General features: G+C 45.0%; 1 protein-coding gene across 1 annotated transcript in view; it reads right to left on the reverse strand.

Annotated features, from left to right (window-relative positions):
• The window catches only part of DOC2B (double C2 domain beta), an 824,733-nt gene that overhangs the window by 572,863 nt on the left and 225,372 nt on the right, over positions 1-26,498 (reverse strand). Inside the window, exon 3 of the mRNA XM_082245573.1 lies at positions 23,894-23,973. Coding sequence (XP_082101699.1) covers positions 23,894-23,973 — 80 coding nt within the window. The remainder of the gene's footprint in view (positions 1-23,893; positions 23,974-26,498) is intronic.

Here is a 26,498-nt window from a genome sequence, read left to right on the forward strand (position 1 = left end):
TGTAGGTGGATATCATTGAGCTCAGTCACCAGCTTCTTTTATCTTACTGGCGACAAGTGATTACATCTCTTTATCTGATTTCCTAACTCAGCATAACTTTAGTCATTATAAGTCAGTCTCACTACTGTTACAGAAGAAAATTCAGTGGATGGAGAGAAATGTGAAATTCCCTGTTTGATCTGGTAATTGAGGCAGCAGAAGGCAGAGGTCGAATTCTATCAAAGAGACCTTGAAGCTAAAGTCCCCAAGAGGTATGAATAAAAGTCAGTTGGTGAATCAACTTTCAAGTACCAAGCATAAAAAAAGGAATATCATGGATTTGGCCAATAATTTATCTTAGGAACATTGCCTGAACTTGTACTTGTCTACACGCCCTCTAAGTAGCACAGTGATGGTGCCAACCTGGAACTGCAATAACACTACAACTGTCACAACTGTGACAGAGTCTCAACTATGCATCAAAGACTCCCACTGTAGGCCATGTTTATAGCTTTACCATGACAATTATAGCAAGATGTTATTATTGGTTGTTTTTACATATATGAAAAAACAGGAAAACAAGAAGAGGGTCTATTTTATTATATTATCCTTTGATGAAATATTGGGGGAATATGTACAAAGCTGTGACTATGACATTCACCAGACATTGAACGCAGGTAAATCTTCTTGTTGCAGGTATTTCGCATGACAGCATTTAATTCACCTGCAGTCAAAATTTGGTGAGAACCACATTTACAGTAGAGATCGACCGATTATTGGCAACACCGATATATCGAGGGCCAATATGCACTTTCCCGGATATATCGGAATCGGCCCCGGCGGTTACCGACATTGTCGTGATGTCATTGCGTATGTTGCACCACACGCCTCCGCGCACTGGGAGTCTGGGACAGCTTATGCGGCCTTCTTAGGCCGCCTCCCTCAGCCTCGTTTTGGAGTCTCACAGTGTGCACAGTGTGTTTTCCAGCCGCCGTGGCCACATACTGGAATCTCTGCACACTGCACAGTTGGGACAGTGAGTGATTCTTCTCAATCATACAGTACAGTGACCAGTCACAGTGCACTTTAACACCGCCACCACCCACAGCTGCCCGGTGCCAGGCAGCCATCCGCACACACCCACAGGCCTGTACCAGCCAGCCAGCCACAGGCCCTGCCTGTACCAACTAGCCAGCCACAGGCCCTGGGCCTGTACCAGCCACCCACCCACCACACAGGGTGCCAGCCATCCACCCAAAGGGTGCCAGCCACCCACCACAGGGTGCCAGCCAGCCAGCCAGACACCCACCAAAGGGTGCCAGCCAGCCAGCCAGCCACTACAGGATGCCAGCCAGCCACCCACCCACAAAAGGGTGCCAGCCAGTGACCCATCACAGGGTGCCAGCCAGCCACCAAAGGGTGCCAGCCAGCCAGCCACCCACCAAAGGGTGCCAGCCACTTATCACCACCGGGTGCCAGCCAGCCATTTTTATTTTCAAATTATATTCAATTTCATCACATTACAATGGAGATGGATGCCGATAGAAAAATTAAAAGTGTGGTCTGGGTCTATTTCTCATCTCCATCTCCAGGAAAAGCAGCAGCACTGCGCAACACATGCAAAAACAATGTAAGCATGGGATCAATAATTGCAAAAAACAAAAATACATCAAATCTTTGGGCCCATCTAAGAGTTCATCATGTTGAATTGTATAATGCAGCACAGAAAAAAAACAAAATGAATCACAAGGTGAAACATCACTATCCCAGGCAACAATAACAGATATGTTTCAGAAAAAAAACAGGTGGCTAAAATCGGATGGAAGATCCCAACTGCTGGACAGAGTAATCACAGAGATGATGGTCACTGATAACCAGCCATTTACAATAGTGTCTGACTCTGGATTTAAGAGGTTGATGTCTATAGTTGAGCCAAGGTACACACTGAAGAGTGACACGTTTTATTGAACTGAAATTCTGGAAAAGATTCACCAAAAGGTAGTTGAGAAAGTAAAGGCTATGCTGCAACCAGAGAATGCTGGCAACTCACTCTCCATTTACAACTGACTGCTGGTCAGGACAAACAGAATCACTAAGGAGTCTTACATGCCACTTCATTGACAACGGATGGACAAGAAGGCCTTTGGTGTTGAATACAAAAGTGATGCAAGGATCCCACAATGGGGAGTACATTAGAGAAATGTTTCTAGGCATGCTAGAAGAATGGGGAATCACTAAAGACCGAGTGATGCTTGTGCTTCGAGACCACGGAGCGAACATGGTGAAAGGAATGAGACTTGCTGAAGTGTCAGACCTCAGTTGCATGGCACGCACCCTCCAACTTGTGGTAAATGATGGTCTGTCAAACCAGAAAGCTTTGCTTGACATAATTACCATGCTGAAGAAGTGCGCAGGCCATTTCCACCAATCTATCCTTGCCAAGCAGCGACTGAGGTGCATTCAGGAAGATCTTGGCCTACCCAAAAACAACTTGATTCAGGCTGTTCCAACACGATGGAACTCAACGCTTCACATGCTGCAAAGAATGCTGGAGCAGAAGCGAGCTCTCACTATATATTCAGGTGAATATGGACTTGGAGGACATTCTTGTCCTACTGCTGATCAGTGGGACATAGTAGCCAATATCATTGAGACCCTCCTACCCATAGAAGAAGTGACACTTGAGGTGAGTCATTACGACTCATCTGTGTCATCTTTCATCCCATGTGTGAGAGTGCTGAAGATGCTTCTTCAACAGAATGAAGGACCCAACACACCAGGCTTAAAAACATGTAGGCAGGCCATGAGGGACAGCCTTGCCAAACGGTTTGAGAAGCATGAGGAGAATAAAAATGTTGTGCTTGCATGTCTCTTGGATCCTCGATACAGGAACCATCCTTTCTCTTCTTATGATGTATTGGCCAAGCCAAAACAATGGCTGACAGAAGATATTCAACAGAAGGTGCAGGAGGTTCCTGAAGAAAAGAAAAGCCAAGAAGAGAAGGTTTCTGATGTGGAAGAGCAGGATGCAGGAGACATATGTCCAAAAAGACAATCGACAGAAGAGAAAATTAATTGTGGTCAAATAGATGCCATGTTCAGTGTTTTATTGGGGCCTCGTGCAGAGGATTCTTCTGAATTTGCAATAATGAGCCTGGATGATGAACTTCATCTCTATTTGAAGGAACCAGTAATTGACAGAAAAAGTGATCCTCTTCAGTGGTGGAAAGACAATGAGACACGCTACAAAAGATTTGCTTCTCATGCTAGAAGATACCTTTCTGCTCCTCCTTCCTCGGTACCAAGTGAGCGTGTTTTTAGTGAAGTGGCAGCAATTTAGGAAAAAAAAGAAGCCGTTTAACTGGTGAACATGCTGAAATGTTATGCTTTCTGCACTATAATATTGTTCTACTTAACTGGGAGTATTGAAAAGTGTAGTAGCATAGTACTACTGTCCAATCCAATCCATTCCACTGTCTAGCTTTTGTCTAGCTTTGTTTCTAGCAGTTTTGCACTGACTCCACTGCGCTGCAGTCAGTGCAAAACTGCTAGAAAAAAAGCTAGACAGTGGATTGGAGTCAGTGCCAGTGGACTTCTGCTTCAGTAGTGTGCCACTCACTGGTGCAATAATTGTAAATCACCGCTGCAGTCATTGCAGTAGTGCAGTAGTGATTTAAAATTATTGCAGTGAGTGAGTGTACTACTGCAGCAGTAGTCCACTGACTACTCCAATCCACTGTCTAGCTGTTTGTTGTTGGCTAGCTTTTTTTTCTAGCAGTTTAATTTGCACTGACTGCAGTAGTGAGTGATTTAAACTGACTGCACTGTTAAAAATGTTAATAAATAAACATTAACATGTTCAGTAACAGATTTGTGCCAAAATTTGTGTTTATTTTGCAAAACTTTAAATGTTCAAAATATTGGCGCATATCGGCCGATACCAATATGCATTGGCAAAAATATCGGTATCGGCAACGGAAAAAAACGACATCGGTCCATTACTAATTTACAGCTTTATAAATTGTTTACATTGTATAAATATATTTTATGTTTGCCATGGGTGTTGGGGGGGGGGTTAATAACGTGTGGTTGAGCCATGTTTGTTAGCGACCCCCCCCCCCCTAACAACTTTCCCTTAAGCTGCAGTTCACAAGGGTGTGGTGTACGGCTCCAGCAGGAATTAAAACCCATGTTGTGTTTAGCGTACACTACCACCTGGCAAATTACATCTATTCAACATAATGGGGCTGTGCTGGTACTGCCCTGCAACAGCCTGCAATGCATGCAATTATGCGGCATTGGCATTTTTATAGGGTAAAAACAGTAACCGCCATTTAACTGGCTGTGGATTGCTTTTCAGAGACATGGCAGTTCTTGCCGCATGTAAAAAAAAATCCATAAAAGATAAATTTTGTCAAAGAAACAGAAACTACCTCTAGGTAAAAAATGCACATAATGAGCATACAAGAAGATCCATTGTGTTTGAAACCAAAAAAGTTCCTGACTAGGGTTGAGCGGACACCTAGATGTCCGTGTTCGACGGGTTCGGCCGAACTTTAAAAAAAAGTCCGGGTCCGTGTCCCGGACTTTTACCGAACTTTTCCCGGACACCGAACCCCATTGAAGTCAATGGGGACCCGAACTTTAAGGCACTAAAATGGCTCTAAAACACCAAAGGAAAGGGCTAGAGTGCTGCAAATGGCAGCAAAACGTAATTAAGAGCATGGCAAGTGCTCTGCAAACAAATGTGGATAGGGAAATAACTTAAAACAACAAAAAAAAACAGAAAAATAAAACAATGTTCTTCTTCATCTCTGAAGGACGAGGCCCATATGGAGTAGGAGGGAGGTTGAGGTGGTGGTGGATGTGGCGGTGACATAGGCGTGCGCACAGGGTGTGCTGGGTGTGCCTGGGCACACCCTAATCACCTAGGGCACATAGCATTGCCAGTGAGGAGATGGGAAAGATCTCCCTGGGACCTGCTCTGCTCTATTTCTCCTTGCCTACAGGTACATGGCCCCGATACATTACTCTCCCTGCTGGCAAACACATGCATGTGTATTTCAACTTTGGGGTGCACACCTTAATGCAATAGGCTGCGCACACCTATGGGCGGTGTAGGTGGAAGCGGCGGTGGAGGAGGACCAGGGCCGGATTAACAGCATCATGGGCTTGGTGCTGAGGATTTTGAAGGGCCTTAAGGGCCGTGCCTTGCCATGCACCCAGAGGAGGAAGGGTGCAGCCATGCATGCCTAATTCAACATGGGATGCTGTCTCTGAAGCCCATAAACACATCCATGCATCGCCAACTGTCCCTCCTTGTCCGGCCTTCACGCTGTGTGGGGAGGTTCTGAGGGTGCTGCCTGGGGAAGCGAGCATAGAAGCCAGACTTCTGTGTTTACAAGTGACAGAAGAGCGGTAACAGTGAATATGGCCAACCCGGGGCCTATATAAAAGGTAGGGGCCTGGAGCTGCAGCTCCAATAGCCCCTACATTAATCTGGCCCTGAGGAGGAGGACGAGGTAGCCAACACTGCTTCTTTTCAAAAATTTTAAATGAGGGTACACCCCAAAAGAGTGAGAAAGAGCAAAAATGGAACAATGGGTGGGTAAGGTCGGTATCCATTGCTATTCTGCATAAGGTACGGAAAAGTCCCGTGGGATCCATGCCTGGTTCATTTTAATGAACGTGAGCTTGTCCACATTGTCTCTGGACAGGCGGCTGCGCTTGTCTGTTATAACGCCCCCAGCCGTGCTAAATACCCGTTCAGATAATACACTGGCTGCAGGGCACGCCAGCACCTCCAAGGCGTAAAGGGCAAGCTCAGGCCATGTGCCCAATTTGGAGACCCAGAAGTTGAAGGGGGCAGACCCGTCATTCACTACATGTAGGCGTGTGCACACATACTGCTCCACCATGTTGGTAAAATGCTGCCTCCTGCTAAGACGTTCCATCTGAGCTGCTGGTGCTGCTGTTTGTTGTGGCGTGCTGACAAAGCTTTTCCACATTTCGGCCATGCTAACCCTGCCTTCTGAGGTGCTGGCGGTGCCCTGGTTGCGTTGGCGACCTCCTCCTCCTCCTCCTCTGCCTTGTGCTTCCACTGTGGCCCCGCTGTCAGATGGGAATGCCAGCAGCATGGCGTCTACCAGCGTGCGCTTGTACTCGCGCATCTTGCGATCGCGCTCCAGTGAGTGAATTAAGGACGGTACGTTGTCCTTGTAACGGGGATCCAGCAGCGTGGCCACCCAGTAATCAGCACAAGTTAGAATGTGGGCAACTCGGCGGTCGTTGTGGAGACACTGCAGCATGTAATCGCTCATGTGTGCCAGGCTGCCCAGAGGCAACGAAAGGCTGTCCTCTGTGGGAGGTGTATCGTCCGTGTCCTCTGTATCCCCCCAGCCACGCACCAGTGATGGCCATGAGCTGGCCTGGGTGCCACCCTGCTGTGAACATGGTTCCATCTCCTCCTCCAGCTCCTCCTCCTCCTCATCCTCCTCATCCTCCAGAACTGTGCCCCTGCTGGACAATTGCGTCCCTGGCGTTTGCGTGTGCAGGAACCCACCCTCGGAGCCCCTTGCGAATGACTGCCCTGAAAGCCTTGGAAATGTTACCTCTTCATCCTCCTCCTCCTCCTCATCCTGTGCCACATCCTCTTCCATCATCGCCCGAATTGTTTTTTCAAGGAGGCATAGAAGTGGGATAGTTAAGCTGAGAACGGCGTCATTGCCACTGGCCATGTTGGTGGAGTACTCAAAACAGCGCAACAAGGCACACAGGTCTCGCATGGAGGCCCAGTTATTGGTGGTGAAGTGGTGCTGTTCCGCAGAGCGACTCACGCGTGCGTGCTGCAGCTGAAACTCCACTATGGCCTGCTGCTGCTCGCACAGTCTTTCCAGCATGTGCAAGGTGGAGTTCCACCTTGTGGGCACGTCACATATGAGGCGGTGAGCGGGAAGGCCGAAGTTACGCTGCAGCGCTGCCAGGCGAGCAGCAGCAGGGTGAGAACGCCGAAAGTGCGCACAAACGGCCCGCACTTTCTGCAGCAGCTCTGACATATCGGGGTAGTTTTTAAGGAACCTCTGCACCACCAAATTCAGCACATGCGCCAGGCAAGGGATGTGCGTCAAACCGGCTAGGCCCAGAGCTGCTATGAGATTTCGCCCGTTATCGCACACCACCAGGCCGGGCTTGAGGCTCGCTGGCAGCAACCACTCATTTGTCTGCTGTTCCATGCTCCTCCACAACTCCTGCGCGGTGTGTGGTTTGTCCCCCAAACAGGCAAGTTGTAAAACTGCCTGCTGTCGTTTACCCCTGGCCGTGCTGAAGTTGGTGGTGAAGGTGTTACGCTGTCCGGATGAGGAGGCGGTAGAGGATGAGGAAGCGGAGTAGGAGGAGTTAGGAACAGGAGGCAAACTGAAGCGCCCTGCAATCCTCGGTGGTGGAAGGACATGCGCCAAATTGCTATCCGCCTCAGGCCCATCCGCCACTGCATTTACCCAGTGTGCCGTTAGGGAGATATAACGCCCCTGACCGTGCTTACTGGTCCACGTATCCGTAGTTAGGTGGACCTTGGCACAGATGGCGTTGCGCAGTGCACACCTGATATTTTCCCCCACTTGGTTGTGCAGGGAAGGGATGGCTTGCCTGGAAAAGTAGTGGCGGCTGGGCACGACGTACTGTGGGACAGCCACCGACATAAGGTTTTTAAAACTGTGCGTCTCCACCAGACGGAATGACAGCATTTCAAAGGCCAATAATTTTGAAATGCTGGCATTCAGGGCCAGGGATCGCGGGTGGGTAGGGGGGTACTTCCTCTTCCTCTCAAGTGTTTGGGAGATGGAAAGCTGAACGCTTCCACGGGACATTGTGGAGATGGTTGTTGGTGACCCAGGTGGTGGTGTTGCTGACAGATCGTCTGTTTGCGGGGTGGCAGGTGCCGGTATCACTACAGATGTGGCTGGAGCGGCCGAGACTGCAGCAGAAGAGGAAGCAGGATGAGCCAGAGACGTTTCTTGGTTTTGAAGGTGTGTACTCCACTGCAGCTCGTGCTTTGCACTTAGATGCCTGATCATGCAGGTTGTGCTCAGGTTGAGAAGGTTTATGCCTCGCTTCAAGCTCTGATTGCACAGGGTGCAAACCACTCGTGTCCTGTCATCAGCACATTTTCTAAAGAACTTCCACGCTAGAGAACTCCTTTGAGCTGACTTTGGTGCGCTCGTTCCCTTGCTGCGTTGGGCAGTAGCGGGCGTAGTGTCTAGGGCACGGCCGCTCCGCTTCTGCACCCTGCTCCCTCTTCTGCTGTGCTGGTGGCTCTGTGCGACCACCGCCTCTTCCTCCAAACTACTCAGGTCACCTGCATGACGTTCATTCCATGTGGGGTCGAGGACCTCATCGTCCTCCACATCATCTTCCACCCAGTCTTCACCCCTGCCCTCCTTGTCGGTCTCCACAATGCTGAACGCCGCAGCAGTTGGCACCTGCGTTTCGTCATCATCGGAGACGTGCTGCGATGATCCTTGCATGTACTCATCTTGAGAAATAAGTGGTTGGGCATCGCTGCACTCAATCTCTTCCACTTCTGGGGCAGGGCTAGGTGGATGGCCCTGGGAAACCCTGCTGACAGAGTCCTCAAAAAGAATAAGAGACTGCTGTATGGCTTGGGGCTCAGACTGCTGGCCTGATTTGCAAGGGGGTGAGGTGAAAGACGGTTGGACATTGGCTGCAGGTGCCAACTCTGACCTTTCTGCAGTAGACTGGGTGGGAGACAATGTGAAGGAACTGGAGGCACTGTCAGCAGCAAACCAATCTACTATCGCCTCAACTTGTTCTGGCCTCATCACTTCTAGGGGCGTTTGATGCCCTACCAAATACTGATGCAGGTTCTGTCGCCTACTCACACTTGAGGAAGGTGTTTCACTTGTGCGTGTAGCTGGCACAGATCGACCACGTCCTCTCCTTGCAACAGGAGCTCTACCAGCAGCACCACGACCCAGGCCACGGCCCTTATTTGACGGTCTCCTCATATTTCTGTAATTTAAGATCTTGCCCTAGAAAGGTTTTTATTGAATAGCGGAATAGGAAATATGATCCAAAAAAGTGTATGTATCTCGCACGTACAAAACCACACTAGGCCCCAATTACTATTGTTTCTACCCCTAAAAGGATGGATGAGGAGTAGGAGGAGTATGGAACAGACAGCACCCTCAAATCTTCAGAAGTATGAGATGAACCCCAAAAACTTGGAAAGGTGGATCTCACACGTACCGACACAGACTATCCCGCAATTCAATTGATCCTCAAAGGTTTTTATTGAATAGCGGAATAGGAAATATGATCAAAAAAAGTGTATGTATCTCGCACGTACACAACCACACTAGGCCCCAATTACTATTGTTTGTACCCCTAAAAGGATGGATGAGGAGTAGGAGGAGGAGTATGGAACAGGCAGCACCCTCAAATCTTCAGAAGTATGAGATGAACCCCAAAAACTTGGAAAGGTGGATCTCACACGTACCGACACAGACTATCCCGCAATTCAATTGATCCTCAAAGGTTTTTATTGAATAGCGGAATAGGAAATATGATCAAAAAAAGTGTATGTATCTCGCACGTACACAACCACACTAGGCCCCAATTACTATTGTTTGTACCCCTAAAAGGATGGTTGAGCAGTAGGAGCAGGAGTATGGAACAGGCAGCACCCTCAAATCTTCAGAAGTATGAGATGAACCCCAACAACTTGGAAAGGTGGATCTCACACGTACCGACACAGACTATCTCGCAATTGAATTGATCCCCAAAGGTTTTAATTGAATAGCGGAATAGAAAATATGATCAAAAAGAAAGTGTATGTATCTCGCACGTACACCACCACACTAGGCCCCAACTACTATTGTTTGTACCCCTAAAAGGATGGTTGAGCAGTAGGAGGAGGAGTATGGAACAGGCAGCACCCTCAAATCTTCAGAAGTATGAGATGAACCCCAAAAACTTGGAAAGGTGGATCTCTCTCACACGTACCAACACAGACTATCCCCCAATTTAACTGATCCCCAAAGGTTTTTGATTAAATAGCGGAATAGAAAATATGATCCAAAAAAAGTGTATGTATATCACACGTACACAACCACACTAGGCCCCAATTACTATTGTTTGTACCCCTAAAAGGCTAGATGAGGAGTAGGGGGGGTATGGAACAGGCAGCACCCTCAAACCTTCAGAAGTATGAGATGAACCCCAACAACTTGGAAAGGTGGATCTCTCTCACACGTACCAACACAGACTATCCCCCAATTTAACTGATCCCCAAAGGTTTTTGATTAAATAGCGGAATAGAAAATATGATCCAAAAAAAGTGTATGTATATCACACGTACACAACCACACTAGGCCCCAATTACTATTGTTTGTACCCCTAAAAGGCTAGATGAGGAGTAGGGGGAGTATGGAACAGGCAGCACCCTCAAACCTTCAGAAGTATGAGATGAACCCCAACAACTTGGAAAGGTGGATCTCTCTCACACGTACCAACACAGACTATCCCCCAATTTAACTGATCCCCAAAGGTTTTTGATTAAATAGCGGAATAGAAAATATGATCCAAAAAAAGTGTATGTATATCACACGTACACAACCACACTGGGCCCCAATTACTATTGTTTGTACCCCTAAAAGGCTAGATGAGGAGTAGGGGGAGTATGGAACAGGCAGCACCCTCAAACCTTCAGAAGTATGAGATGAACCCCAACAACTTGGAAAGGTGGATCTCTCTCACACGTACCAACACAGACTATCCCCCAATTTAACTGATCCCCAAAGGTTTTTGATTAAATAGCGGAATAGAAAATATGATCCAAAAAAAGTGTATGTATATCACACGTACACAACCACACTAGGCCCCAATTACTATTGTTTGTACCCCTAAAAGGCTAGATGAGGAGTAGGGGGGGTATGGAACAGGCAGCACCCTCAAACCTTCAGAAGTATGAGATGAACCCCAACAACTTGGAAAGGTGGATCTCTCTCACACGTACCAACACAGACTATCCCCCAATTTAACTGATCCCCAAAGGTTTTTGATTAAATAGCGGAATAGAAAATATGATCCAAAAAAAGTGTATGTATATCACACGTACACAACCACACTAGGCCCCAATTACTATTGTTTGTACCCCTAAAAGGCTAGGAGTAGGGGGAGTATGGAACAGGCAGCACCCTCAAACCTTCAGAAGTATGAGATGAACCCCAACAACTTGGAAAGGTGGATCTCTCTCACACGTACCAACACAGACTATCCCCCAATTTAACTGATCCCCAAAGGTTTTTGATTAAATAGCGGAATAGAAAATATGATCCAAAAAAAGTGTATGTATATCACACGTACACAACCACACTAGGCCCCAATTACTATTGTTTGTACCCCTAAAAGGCTAGATGAGGAGTAGGGGGAGTATGGAACAGGCAGCACCCTCAAACCTTCAGAAGTATGAGATGAACCCCAACAACTTGGAAAGGTGGATCTCTCTCACACGTACCAACACAGACTATCCCCCAATTTAACTGATCCCCAAAGGTTTTTGATTAAATAGCGGAATAGAAAATATGATCCAAAAAAAGTGTATGTATATCACACGTACACAACCACACTAGGCCCCAATTACTATTGTTTGTACCCCTAAAAGGCTAGATGAGGAGTAGGGGGGGTATGGAACAGGCAGCACCCTCAAACCTTCAGAAGTATGAGATGAACCCCAACAACTTGGAAAGGTGGATCTCTCTCACACGTACCAACACAGACTATCCCCCAATTTAACTGATCCCCAAAGGTTTTTGATTAAATAGCGGAATAGAAAATATGATCCAAAAAAAGTGTATGTATATCACACGTACACAACCACACTAGGCCCCAATTACTATTGTTTGTACCCCTAAAAGGCTAGATGAGGAGTAGGGGGGGTATGGAACAGGCAGCACCCTCAAATCTTCAGAAGTATGAGATGAACCCCAAAAACTTGGAAAGGTGGATCTCTCTCACACGTACCAACACAGACTATCCCCCAATTTAACTGATCCCCAAAGGTTTTTGATTAAATAGCGGAATAGAAAATATGATCCAAAAAAAGTGTATGTATATCACACGTACACAACCACACTAGGCCCCAATTACTATTGTTTGTACCCCTAAAAGGCTAGATGAGGAGTAGGGGGGGTATGGAACAGGCAGCACCCTCAAACCTTCAGAAGTATGAGATGAACCCCAACAACTTGGAAAGGTGGATCTCTCTCACACGTACCAACACAGACTATCCCCCAATTTAACTGATCCCCAAAGGTTTTTGATTAAATAGCGGAATAGAAAATATGATCCAAAAAAAGTGTATGTATATCACACGTACACAACCACACTAGGCCCCAATTACTATTGTTTGTACCCCTAAAAGGCTAGATGAGGAGTAGGGGGGGTATGGAACAGGCAGCACCCTCAAACCTTCAGAAGTATGAGATGAACCCCAACAACTTGGAAAGGTGGATCTCTCTCACACGTACCAACACAGACTATCCCCCAATTTAACTGATCCCCAAAGGTTTTTGATTAAATAGCGGAATAGAAAATATGATCCAAAAAAAGTGTATGTATATCACACGTACACAACCACACTAGGCCCCAATTACTATTGTTTGTACCCCTAAAAGGCTAGATGAGGAGTAGGGGGGGTATGGAACAGGCAGCACCCTCAAACCTTCAGAAGTATGAGATGAACCCCAACAACTTGGAAAGGTGGATCTCTCTCACACGTACCAACACAGACTATCCCCCAATTTAACTGATCCCCAAAGGTTTTTGATTAAATAGCGGAATAGAAAATATGATCCAAAAAAAGTGTATGTATATCACACGTACACAACCACACTAGGCCCCAATTACTATTGTTTGTACCCCTAAAAGGCTAGATGAGGAGTAGGGGGAGTATGGAACAGGCAGCACCCTCAAACCTTCAGAAGTATGAGATGAACCCCAACAACTTGGAAAGGTGGATCTCTCTCACACGTACCAACACAGACTATCCCCCAATTTAACTGATCCCCAAAGGTTTTTGATTAAATAGCGGAATAGAAAATATGATCCAAAAAAAGTGTATGTATATCACACGTACACAACCACACTGGGCCCCAATTACTATTGTTTGTACCCCTAAAAGGCTAGATGAGGAGTAGGGGGAGTATGGAACAGGCAGCACCCTCAAACCTTCAGAAGTATGAGATGAACCCCAACAACTTGGAAAGGTGGATCTCTCTCACACGTACCAACACAGACTATCCCCCAATTTAACTGATCCCCAAAGGTTTTTGATTAAATAGCGGAATAGAAAATATGATCCAAAAAAAGTGTATGTATATCACACGTACACAACCACACTAGGCCCCAATTACTATTGTTTGTACCCCTAAAAGGCTAGATGAGGAGTAGGGGGGGTATGGAACAGGCAGCACCCTCAAACCTTCAGAAGTATGAGATGAACCCCAACAACTTGGAAAGGTGGATCTCTCTCACACGTACCAACACAGACTATCCCCCAATTTAACTGATCCCCAAAGGTTTTTGATTAAATAGCGGAATAGAAAATATGATCCAAAAAAAGTGTATGTATATCACACGTACACAACCACACTAGGCCCCAATTACTATTGTTTGTACCCCTAAAAGGCTAGATGAGGAGTAGGGGGGGTATGGAACAGGCAGCACCCTCAAACCTTCAGAAGTATGAGATGAACCCCAACAACTTGGAAAGGTGGATCTCTCTCACACGTACCAACACAGACTATCCCCCAATTTAACTGATCCCCAAAGGTTTTTGATTAAATAGCGGAATAGAAAATATGATCCAAAAAAAGTGTATGTATATCACACGTACACAACCACACTAGGCCCCAATTACTATTGTTTGTACCCCTAAAAGGCTAGATGAGGAGTAGGGGGGGTATGGAACAGGCAGCACCCTCAAACCTTCAGAAGTATGAGATGAACCCCAAAAACTTGGAAAGGTGGATCTCTCTCACACGTACCAACACAGACTATCCCCCAATTTAACTGATCCCCAAAGGTTTTTGATTAAATAGCGGAATAGAAAATATGATCCAAAAAAAGTGTATGTATATCACACGTACACAACCACACTAGGCCCCAATTACTATTGTTTGTACCCCTAAAAGGCTAGATGAGGAGTAGGGGGGGTATGGAACAGGCAGCACCCTCAAACCTTCAGAAGTATGAGATGAACCCCAACAACTTGGAAAGGTGGATCTCTCTCACACGTACCAACACAGACTATCCCCCAATTTAACTGATCCCCAAAGGTTTTTGATTAAATAGCGGAATAGAAAATATGATCCAAAAAAAGTGTATGTATATCACACGTACACAACCACACTAGGCCCCAATTACTATTGTTTGTACCCCTAAAAGGCTAGATGAGGAGTAGGGGGAGTATGGAACAGGCAGCACCCTCAAACCTTCAGAAGTATGAGATGAACCCCAACAACTTGGAAAGGTGGATCTCTCTCACACGTACCAACACAGACTATCCCCCAATTTAACTGATCCCCAAAGGTTTTTGATTAAATAGCGGAATAGAAAATATGATCCAAAAAAAGTGTATGTATATCACACGTACACAACCACACTGGGCCCCAATTACTATTGTTTGTACCCCTAAAAGGCTAGATGAGGAGTAGGGGGAGTATGGAACAGGCAGCACCCTCAAACCTTCAGAAGTATGAGATGAACCCCAACAACTTGGAAAGGTGGATCTCTCTCACACGTACCAACACAGACTATCCCCCAATTTAACTGATCCCCAAAGGTTTTTGATTAAATAGCGGAATAGAAAATATGATCCAAAAAAAGTGTATGTATATCACACGTACACAACCACACTAGGCCCCAATTACTATTGTTTGTACCCCTAAAAGGCTAGATGAGGAGTAGGGGGGGTATGGAACAGGCAGCACCCTCAAACCTTCAGAAGTATGAGATGAACCCCAAAAACTTGGAAAGGTGGATCTCTCTCACACGTACCAACACAGACTATCCCCCAATTTAACTGATCCCCAAAGGTTTTTGATTAAATAGCGGAATAGAAAATATGATCCAAAAAAAGTGTATGTATATCACACGTACACAACCACACTAGGCCCCAATTACTATTGTTTGTACCCCTAAAAGGCTAGGAGTAGGGGGAGTATGGAACAAGCAGCACCCTCAAACCTTCAGAAGTATGAGATGAACCCCAACAACTTGGAAAGGTGGATCTCTCTCACACGTACCAACACAGACTATCCCCCAATTTAACTGATCCCCAAAGGTTTTTGATTAAATAGCGGAATAGAAAATATGATCCAAAAAAAGTGTATGTATATCACACGTACACAACCACACTGGGCCCCAATTACTATTGTTTGTACCCCTAAAAGGCTAGATGAGGAGTAGGGGGAGTATGGAACAGGCAGCACCCTCAAACCTTCAGAAGTATGAGATGAACCCCAACAACTTGGAAAGGTGGATCTCTCTCACACGTACCAACACAGACTATCCCCCAATTTAACTGATCCCCAAAGGTTTTTGATTAAATAGCGGAATAGAAAATATGATCCAAAAAAAGTGTATGTATATCACACGTACACAACCACACTAGGCCCCAATTACTATTGTTTGTACCCCTAAAAGGCTAGATGAGGAGTAGGGGGGGTATGGAACAGGCAGCACCCTCAAACCTTCAGAAGTATGAGATGAACCCCAACAACTTGGAAAGGTGGATCTCTCTCACACGTACCAACACAGACTATCCCCCAATTTAACTGATCCCCAAAGGTTTTTGATTAAATAGCGGAATAGAAAATATGATCCAAAAAAAGTGTATGTATATCACACGTACACAACCACACTAGGCCCCAATTACTATTGTTTGTACCCCTAAAAGGCTAGATGAGGAGTAGGGGGGGTATGGAACAGGCAGCACCCTCAAACCTTCAGAAGTATGAGATGAACCCCAACAACTTGGAAAGGTGGATCTCTCTCACACGTACCAACACAGACTATCCCCCAATTTAACTGATCCCCAAAGGTTTTTGATTAAATAGCGGAATAGAAAATATGATCCAAAAAAAGTGTATGTATATCACACGTACACAACCACACTAGGCCCCAATTACTATTGTTTGTACCCCTAAAAGGCTAGATGAGGAGTAGGGGGAGTATGGAACAGGCAGCACCCTCAAATCTTCAGAAGTATGAGATTGTGTTCACTGTACCCCACAAAGATTGAGTTCACTGCACCCCACAATGATTGTGTTCACTGCACCCCACAAAGATTGTGTTCACTGCACCTCACAAAGATTGTGTTCACTGTACCCCCCAAAGATTGTGTTCACTGCACCCCACAAAGATTCTGTTCACTGTACCCCACAAAGATTGTGTTCACTGCACCCTAAAAGGATGTTGTTCACTGCACCCCACAAAGATTGTGTTCACTGCACCCTAAAAGGATGTTGTTCACTGCACCCCAAAAAGATTGTGTTCACTGTACCCCCCCAAAGATTGTGTTCACTGCACCCCACAAAGATTGTGTTCACTGCACCCCAAAAAGATTGTGTTCACTGTACCCCCCAAAGATTGTGTTCACTGCACCCCAAAAAGATTGTGTTCACTGTACCCCCCAAAGATTGTGTTCACTGCACCCCACAAAGATTCTGTTCACTGTACCCCACAAAGATTGTGTTCACTGCACCCCAAAAAGATTGTGTTCACTGTACCCCCCCAAAGATTGTGTTCACTGCACCCCACAAAGATTCTGTTCACTGCACCCCACAAAGGATTTTGTTCACTGCACCCCAAAAAGATTGTGTTCACTGCACCCCAAAAAGGATTTTGATCACTGCACCCCAAAAAGGATGTTGTTCACTGCACCCCAAAAATGATTTTGTTCACTCCACCCCAAAAAGATTGTGTTCACTGCACCCCACAAAGATTGTGTTCACTGCACCCCAAAAAGATTGTGTTCACTGTACCCCCCAAAGATTGTGTTCACTGCACCCCACAAAGATTCTGTTCACTGTACCCCACAAAGATTGTGTTCACTGCACCCCAAAAAGATTGTGTTCACTGCACCCCAAAAAGGATGTTGTTCACTGCACCCCAAAAAGGATGTTGTTCACTCCACCCCAAAAAGATTGTGTTCACTGCACCCCACAAAGATTGTGTTCACTGCACCCCAAAAAGATTGTGTTCACTGCACCCCAAAAATGATTTTGTTCACTGCACCCCAAAAAGGATTTTGTTCACTGCACCCCAAAAAGGATGTTGTTCACTCCACCCCAAAAAGATTGTGTTCACTGCACCCCAAAAAGATTGTGTTCACTGCACCCCACAAAGGATTTTGTTCACTGCACCCCAAAAAGATTGTGTTCACTGCACCCCAAAAAGGATGTTGTTCACTGCACCCCAAAAAGGATTTTGTTCACTGCACCCCAAAAAGATTGTGTTCACTGCACCCCACAAAGGATTTTGTTCACTGCACCCCACAAAGATTGTGTTCACTGCACACCAAAAAGGATTGTGTTCACTGCACCCCAAAAAGATTTTGTTCACTGTACCCCAAAAAGATTGTGTTCACTGCAGCCCAAAAAGATTGTGTTCACTGCAGCCCAAAAAGATTGTGTTCACTGCAGCCCAAAAAGATTGTGTTCACTGCAGCCCAAAAAGATTGTGTTCACTGCAGCCCAAAAAGATTGTGTTCACTGCAGCTCACACACAGAAAAATGGATGTGGATCACTGACACCTGCCTATCTCCAATCCCACACCACACAGCAATATCGATTGTAGTTTGTAGAACACAGTTTCCCTAAAATTCAGCAGACTCTGTCCCTAACAGGATTGAGAAGAGATCGTAGATCAGGATTGAGTGCAGATTCACCCCACCCCCCACACAGCAATATCGATTGTAGTTTGTAGAAGACACTGACCCTATAATTCAGCAGACTCTATCCCTAAAATGCCTACAACTCGCCCTGCCTAAACACTCCGACCTGTCCCTCAATTCTATCCGGACACAAATGGTTTTTTCCTGCCTATCTTTCCCTAATCAGCAGCCAGCACATTGATGTGTGCTCTGTCCCTGAATCTAAGCAGCAGAATGACGCTGCTGCGGCTGCCTCGAACTTATAAAGACTTGGTCACATGCTTCAGACGGCCAATCACAGCTACTAAGACATTTGCAGGCATGGCTGGGATGGCTTAAGGCACACCAGTTAAACGATTGTTGATTGGCTGTTGAAAGCCCGCCATGAAAAGAGCGCCAAAGCATGCAAAACCCGGAAATAAAACGACCGAACACGGATTTTTACCCGAACATACAGTAAAGTGTCCGTGTCCGTGTTCGGGTAAAAAAAATCCAATTATTCGGTACGAACACGAATAATACAGTCCGTGTTCGCTCAACACTATTCCTGACATATCATCTCATTTTGCCGCAGAAAGCAAATACTTTTTAAAAAAAAACAAATTTATATTAAATTTCTTCTTACTGTTTGATAAACTAATAACACCTAATGGCCATATGGTAGTGCATTTCTCACTTAACACTCATACATAAAAATAATATTATATTTATAAGGTAGCAATCAGATCTAAAATTAATTTGCAATGATGAAACCGTGCTCCCCTCAAGACCAATACACTTTCAAAGGCATCAAAAATACAGTAAAATCAAGAGTAGTCAATATTGTGTTTATGTTAAAAAGCAACAGAAATATACATTTATATCCTCAGCAGACATAATAAGAAATTGTATTCCCTGGGCACAGTTTCCCACCCTAATCCCAATATACTGTGTTTCAGGCAGTTCATTTCCAGCTAATTGCTGCAACCACTCCATTTGTATATACTGCATTACTTAAAATAGTGGTATGTAAGGGAAAAATATTCTACCTAAATTCCTAAGTTGTAGACCACATGCCCCAACCTCACAAATACGTATAATGATCCCGTGTTTCAATTACAATTTTTTTTACTCTATACCCTTTGCCCTTTGGACCCTGTAAATATAACCTCTCCTAGTTACACCTCTGCTAAAAGTTCCGTATTTTAGTAGCTCAGCTACTGAAAATTGCATACAATGCAAAGAATTTATTAAAACGAAAAAATTTATTAACCACTTAAGCCCCGGAAGATTTTACCCCCATTCCGACCAGGGGGTATTTTGCGATTCGGCACTGCGTGAATTTAACGCACAATTGCGCGGTCGTGCGACGCTGTACCTAAACGAATTTGACGTCCTTTTTTTCCCACAAACAGAGCTTTCTTTTGGTGGTATTTGATCACCTGTGCGATTTTTTGATCACGCGCTATAAACAAAAAAAAAGCGTCAATTTTGCAAAAATAGCAATATTTTTCACATTTTTTTATATGAAATTCCCCCCAAAAAAAATGTAAAAATCAAAATTTTTAAAAATTTTCGGCCAATTTGTTTTATGCTACCTATGTTTGGTAAAAAAAATCGCAAAAAGCGTATTTTGATTGGTTTGCGCAAAAGTTATCGCGTTTACTAACAAAGGGAAAGATTTTTGTCATTTTTGTTGTTTTTTTTTTAACGCGTAATGGCGGCGATCTGCGATTTTTTTTGCGGTACTGCGACATTGCGGCGGACAGATCGGACCCTTGACTGACATTTGTGACACTTTTGGGGTTACCAGTGACATTTCTACAGTAATCAGTGCTATACATATGCACTGTTACTGTAAAAATACACTGGTAGTGAAGGGGTTAACTTTATTTGGAAGGGAGGGGCTGTGTGTGTCCCTAGGGGCGTGGTTTCTACTGTGATTGGCTGTGGCTCTAGCTGTAAGGACACTGATCAACGGATCTACATACCAGATCCGTTTTATCAGTGTCTTTGCAGCGAGGAGAATGACAGGCAGTTTGTTTACACAAGCTGCCTGACATTCTCCCTCTCCCCCGCCGATCGCCGAGTGGCCGGCGGACATCGGGTCCGCTGGTCACACGCGCGGGGGGGTCCGTGACCACGCGGGAGCGGGAGCGCGCCTCCGGGGGCGCGCGCTCGCTCCCTAGACCCTCACAAGCAAGCAACGTAGCCCTACGTTAGTTTGCCTGTGAGGGGCTGACCGCCGACGTAGATAGTCGTGCGGCGGTCGGCAAGTGGTTAAAAAGAATAATATTGGAAGCCTTGGTAACTAATTAGGCCCATGTTCTCTATAATATGGACACATGAAAATGAAGCACTTACTTTGACCTAATACATCCATGTAAATTAGGAAACATTTAACTTTTTAAAGCCCAACATCTGTGAAAACGATTTATTTTGTTTAGGATAGACTAGGGAGGGGTTAGAGCCTCAATCAGGTTTATCACTTTCCGGGTCCCTGCTGGGGACACCTTCCTTCACTTAGGCTCCGTTCACATTATAGTGTATGGATCACGGGCAGAACCGCCGCGGTTCCACCCACGATCCGGAGATTATTGCAAATCGCGGGACGCCTGTGCGTTGCCCGTTGATTTGCAATAGACCCCCAAACGCTGAGCAATGTTGCCGCGATTTCCGCCTGCCGAATCGCGGTAACATCGCGCAAAAAAAAATTGCGGGACGCATTACGACCAAAAAAGTACAAGAGCTTCTTTGGATCGTATTGCGTCCCGCGATTTTTTTTGCGCGATGTTACCGCGATTCGGCAGGCGGAAATCGCGGCAACATCGCTCAGCGTTTGGGGGTCTATTGCAAATCAATGGGCAACGCACAGGCGTCCCGCGATTTGCAATAATCTCCGGATCGCGGGCGGAACCGCGGCGGTTCTGCCCGTGATCCATACGCTATAATGTGAACGGAGCCTTACTGTCAGGACAAGAAGTGATGGGAAATCTCTTCGATAGGAACACAGACAAAAACAAAAATGAAACATTGTATCATACTTATCTCATCATTTGCTATCGCTGGTGCCAAAAAATTATAGCATAAATGTGGCAGTAAAGCTATAAAGTGGTGATATCCACACAACAGCCTATTTCCTGTAAAATATGAGGCTCCGTTCACATGTGAGCGTATGGATCGCGGGCAGAACCGCCGCGGTTCCGCCCGCGATCCGGAGATTATTGCAAATCGCGGGACGCCTAGCGTTGCCCGTTGATTTGCAATAGACCCCCAAACGCCGAGCGATGTTGCCGCGATTTCCGTCTGCCGAATCGCGGCAACATCGCGCAAACAAAATCGCGGGACGCAATACGCTCCAAAGAAGTACAAGAGCTTCTTTGGAGCGTATTGCGTCCCGCGATTTTGTTTGCGCGATGTTGCCGCGATTCGGCAGGTGGAAATCGCGGCAACATCGCTCGGCATTTGGGGGTCTATTGCAAATCAACGGGCAACGCTAGGCGTCCCGCGATTTGCAATAATCTCCGGATCGCGGGCGGAACCGCGGCGGTTCTGCCCGCGATCCAAACGCTGACATGTGAATGCAGCCTTAGGGATGACCTGGGTGGGTTTAATATGTTGTCATGGATTGGTGCCAGGAATAGCAAATGATGAGATTGGCGACAACATGGCAGCATGCATGAGGTAGACTAATAACTAGCTAACAGGGTGGGAAACATAAGCAAATCCTATTTTATAAGGACGTAAGGAAGCGCCAGTCGTCCTACCAATATCAGCTGGATGAAGGAATGGGTTATTGTGTGGGTGTCAACATTTTATAGCTTTGCATTGTGTGTGGTAAAATAGTATTTAGAAGAGTAGGGTGGATTTTGATTTTTCCACAATGCTTTTTCTAGCCCTGAAGTCAGATGGGTGGATATGAGGGAAAATACAGAAGAAAATAAAAACCTGGCCAAAAAAATCACCTCTTCCCCGCTATCCATAGCTAAACATATCTATAGTTAGACTTTAAAGCCTAAGTGCAGCCTCAATTACAAATAGAAATCATCACAAGGGATATAATGTACAGTCCATAGGATGTGTCTGTGCTGATTTCTTTCCTGTTAGTAAAAATTCCTAGAGCTGGCCATCCGGCCAAACTGAGCTATCGGGGGAGAAGAGCCTTGGTGAGAGAGGTAAAGAAGAACCCAAAGATCACTGTGGCTGAGCTCCAGAGATGCAGTCAGGAGATGGGAGAAAGTTGTAGAAAGTCAACCATCACTGCAGCCCTCCACCAGTCGGGGTTTTATGGCAGAGTGGCCCGACTGAAGCCTCTCCTCAGTGTAAGACACATGAAAGCCCGCATGGAGTTTGCTAAAAAACACCTGAAAGACTCCAAGATGGTGAGAAATAAGATTCTCTGGTCTGATGAGACCAAAATAGAACTTTTTGGCCTTAATTCTAAGCGGTATGTGTGGAGAAAACCAGGCACTGCTCATCACCTGTCCAATACAGTCCCAACAGTGAAGCATGGTGGTGGCAGCATCATGCTGTGGGGGTGTTTTTCAGCAGCAGGGACAGGACGACTGGTTGCAATCGAGGGAAAGATGAATGCGGCCAAGTACAGGGATATCCTGGACAAAAAACCTTCTCCAGAGTGCTCTGGACCTCAGACTGGGCCGAAGGTTTACCTTCCAACAAGACAATGACCCTAAGCACACAGCTAAAATAAGGAAGGAGTGGCTTCACAACAACTCCGTGACTGTTCTTGAATGGCCCAGCCAGAGCCCTGACTTAAACCCAATTGAGCATCTCTGGAGAGACCTAAAAATGGCTGCCACCAACTTTTACCATCCAACCTGACAGAACTGGAGAGGATCTGCAAGGAGGAATGGCAGAGGATCCCCAAATCCAGGTGTGAAAAACTTGTTGCATCTTTCCCAAAAAGACTCCTGGCTGTATTAGATCAAAAGGGGGCTTCTACTAAACACTGAGCAAAGGGTCTGAATACTTAGGACCATGTGATATTTCAGTTTTTCTTTTTTAATAAATCTACAACAATGTCAACAATTCTGTGTTTTTCTGTCAGTATGGGGTGCTATGTGTACATTCATGAGGAAGAAGAATGAACCTAAATGATTTTAGCAAATGGCTGCAATATAACAAAGAGTGAAAAATTTAAGGGGGTCTGAATACTTTCCGTATCCACTGTATAGCTGACTTTTTTCTCAGCAAAAGCAGGGTTTTATTTCAGTATATGCCTCAATTTATAACTCAATTTTTTCCCCTAAATTACAACAGCAATATTAAAACTGTGAGAAGATCATGACCCTATGGACTGAGCTTGTAAGCCCTGATATATAGATTATTAAAAAGCAACATATAGGGGCCTTTTAGATATGTTTCTCTATGCTCTGGCTTTCATGCAATTATGGACTAACAGGGGTTACAACCTATCAATAGAATGAGTTGAGTGATCTTTGGACATTTGACTGCCATTCCAGCTAAATCCTTTCACTTGCTATTATTAGGTTAGGAAATCATGAATCTGAGTCTATATTCTTTGGTTACTGGTTTTGTCTCTGTCTGCTCATGTGAGTTCATGTTATCCAAGCCTGCATACACTGAAGCATGATTAAAAGAAAGGTAAGTACACATGTATGTAACAATACCTGTATCTGACCACCACCTTGAAGTTGTCACAGGTTAGTTAAAAACTCAGGTAAGGATAAACTGATTAGATGTATTATCTTAGAACAGTTTCAATGCTCTCTTTATAGCATTAACAGTCAACTTAACAATTGCATCTGCTACCTATAGATACTGTATTTAGTGTACAACCCCGATTCCAAAAAAGTTGGGTTGCTGTGTAAAATCTACATTAAAGTAGCTTCTATTAATGACAGCATATAAGAAGGACAGTACTGTGTGGAGGTTAAATGAGGACAACTTCCTCTAGGTACCTACAATGGATGCTGCATGCAAAGCAGGCTGGAACGTACCTTTGCTTTATTGATTGTGCAGTGCAGAGCATTGTTTTCATGATCGTAGAGCAAGCTAAAATCCAGCGTCCCTAGAGTGGCTAAGAAAAAAGAAAAATACACTGTTAATATCTTTAGATCTAGAACAATTTGTTTTTACTAAACATAAAACATACGAGGATAATTGTAAATAAAAAAAAAAAACGAGTAAAAAACAACATTAGCTTTCTATGGCTCAGTTCACACTGATGCTTTATACCAGGGGTCCTCAAACTATGGCCCTCGGGCCACATGCGGCTCGCTGAGGAGATTTATCTGGCGCGCCAGTAGCACACCCCCCACTAGTACCACTTTGATCTCAGGGACTATTTCTCCAATTTCGGCGTGTCCTTCCACTCCTGCTCTGCGCCGTCGTCATGGAAACACACCACATCCCCACAGTACAGAGCCGGACCTGGCGGAGTGATTCACATGTCATGTGACACTGACACACTGTGAGTCAGTGCACTGACGGCGAGGACAAGGACAGACTGAGCGGAGACTCAGAGACTAGAGGGGAGAGAGAGGTCCAACTCCGAGGAGGAGGCTTAGTGAGTGGTGGCTCACTCAAGTGACTCACTGAGTGAGTCTGACACCAGACCAAGGCCAGAGCAGGCCGCCCACAGGCCACGCACTACTAGGCTAGCGCAGCAGCCAGCCCAGAATCAGGAGGACTAAGATAGGTAGATGTGGTGGTGTGGTGTTCTCTGCAGAGAAGTGTTTTACTAAAAAGGCGCCCACCCTCTGTGTATAACAGTTATACACAGTGAGTGAGTATGCAGTATTGGTATGGCATTTTTATTTTTTTTTAAGTTAGGAGAGCCTTTTTTTTTTTTTTTGGTTAGTTGGTTGGTAATGCAAATGGTCAGTGCTCAGTATTAATGCAAATGGTCAGCGGTCAATGTTAATGCAAATGGTCAGTGCTCAGTATTAATTCAAATTGTCAGCGGTCAGTATTAATGCAAATGGTCAGCGGTCAGTGTTAATGCAAATTGTCAGCGGTCAGTATTAATGCAAATGGTCAGTGCTCAGTATTAATGCAAATTGTCAGCGCTCAGTATTAATGCAAATGGTCAGCGCTCAGTATTAATGCAAATGGTCAGAGATCAGTGTTAATGCAAATCGTCAGCGCTCACCCATATGGAAGAAAAATATGTTTCCAATATATTTAGGGAACAATTTTTAGAAATATATTGAATATGGCCAAAATTGTAGCATTTCAAATATATTTCCAATATATTTGGGGGAAAAAAATAAATTTTTTTAAAAATATATTTTAAATATATCTTTCTTCCATATGGGCAGTATTAATGCAAATGGTCAGAGATCAGTATTAATGCAAATTGTCAGCGGTCAGTATTAATGCAAATTGTCAGCGGTCAGTATTAATGCAAATTCTCAGCAGTCCGTATTAATGCAAATTGTCAGCAGTCAGTATTAATGCAGTTTGTCAGTGGTCAGTGTTAATGCAAATGGTCAGTGGTCAGTGGTATCGCATGGGGGCCCCAAACTGGTAATCTGCCTAGGGCCCCATGGGAACTTAAAGTAGAGTTCCACCTTAGTAAATGCAGCAGCTACAAAAAGTTATGGTTGGTATATTGTTTTTGTAGCGATATATATATATATTGGTATTTTATACCACTAGCAGTGACAAATATGGAACCGGACATTTACCATCTCATTAGCCAAAAGCAGGCCCATAGTTCCCATTGAAATACTGGTAAGTTTCTTTATTTAACTTTACTTGTTCTTCATTTGTTTTTTTTGCTTCATAATAAGATATGTGCAGTGTGCATAGGAATTTGTTCATATTTTTTTTTCTAGTCCAGCCCTCCAACGGTCTGAGGGACAGTGAACTGACACCCTGTTTAAAAAGTTTGAGGACCCCTGCTTTATACCAATAAACCAGTTAAACCAGATGCCAATAAACTTTGCTATTTTTATTACATACTCATCACTTTTGGACAATTTTTTGCATTGCTCCTCATATAAAGTCCCAACCCTCCTTTATGTCCCTGATGCAACATAGGATCCAACTTGTAAGACACAAAGTTGGATGACATGTGAAATTCCCTATGAGAGCTGTCTTAACTGATCCTTCACAAGTCTGTCTGAATTTAGAAAAGTTTCCTGCACTACTTTGGCCTGACTTTGATACAAATCCAATGCCACAGAGTGTGAAAAGTCACCCTAAAGCGGAACTTTATCCTTAACAACCTGGAGGCTGCCATTTTGCTAAAGCCCAGAGGCCACCAAACAGCAGTAAATCATAAAGTGGAACTGTCACATTTGCTTGTGCCCTCAACCAAACTGTCAAACCATCAAATGAATGGTGTCATAACTGATCATATATTGCAGTACCGTGGCAGTTTCAGTTTAAACAGAACCAGCGTCCTTAACTGTAAAGGATAGGAGGGTTTAATTCCACGTCAAGGCTGTCAGCAGATTGGCCTCTACAAACTCAGCAGTGCCTAAAAATGCCTAAAACGCAGAGCAACTGAGCATGTGCAGAGCAGGATGAGACAGTGTATTACTGGATTTTAAACAGCAAATGCACTTATTTCTAATGTTTTACATAGTTATAACC

This window comes from Pelophylax lessonae (assembly GCF_965119305.1).
Source record: "Pelophylax lessonae genome assembly, chromosome: 2".
Classification (NCBI taxonomy): Eukaryota; Metazoa; Chordata; class Amphibia; order Anura; family Ranidae; genus Pelophylax; species Pelophylax lessonae.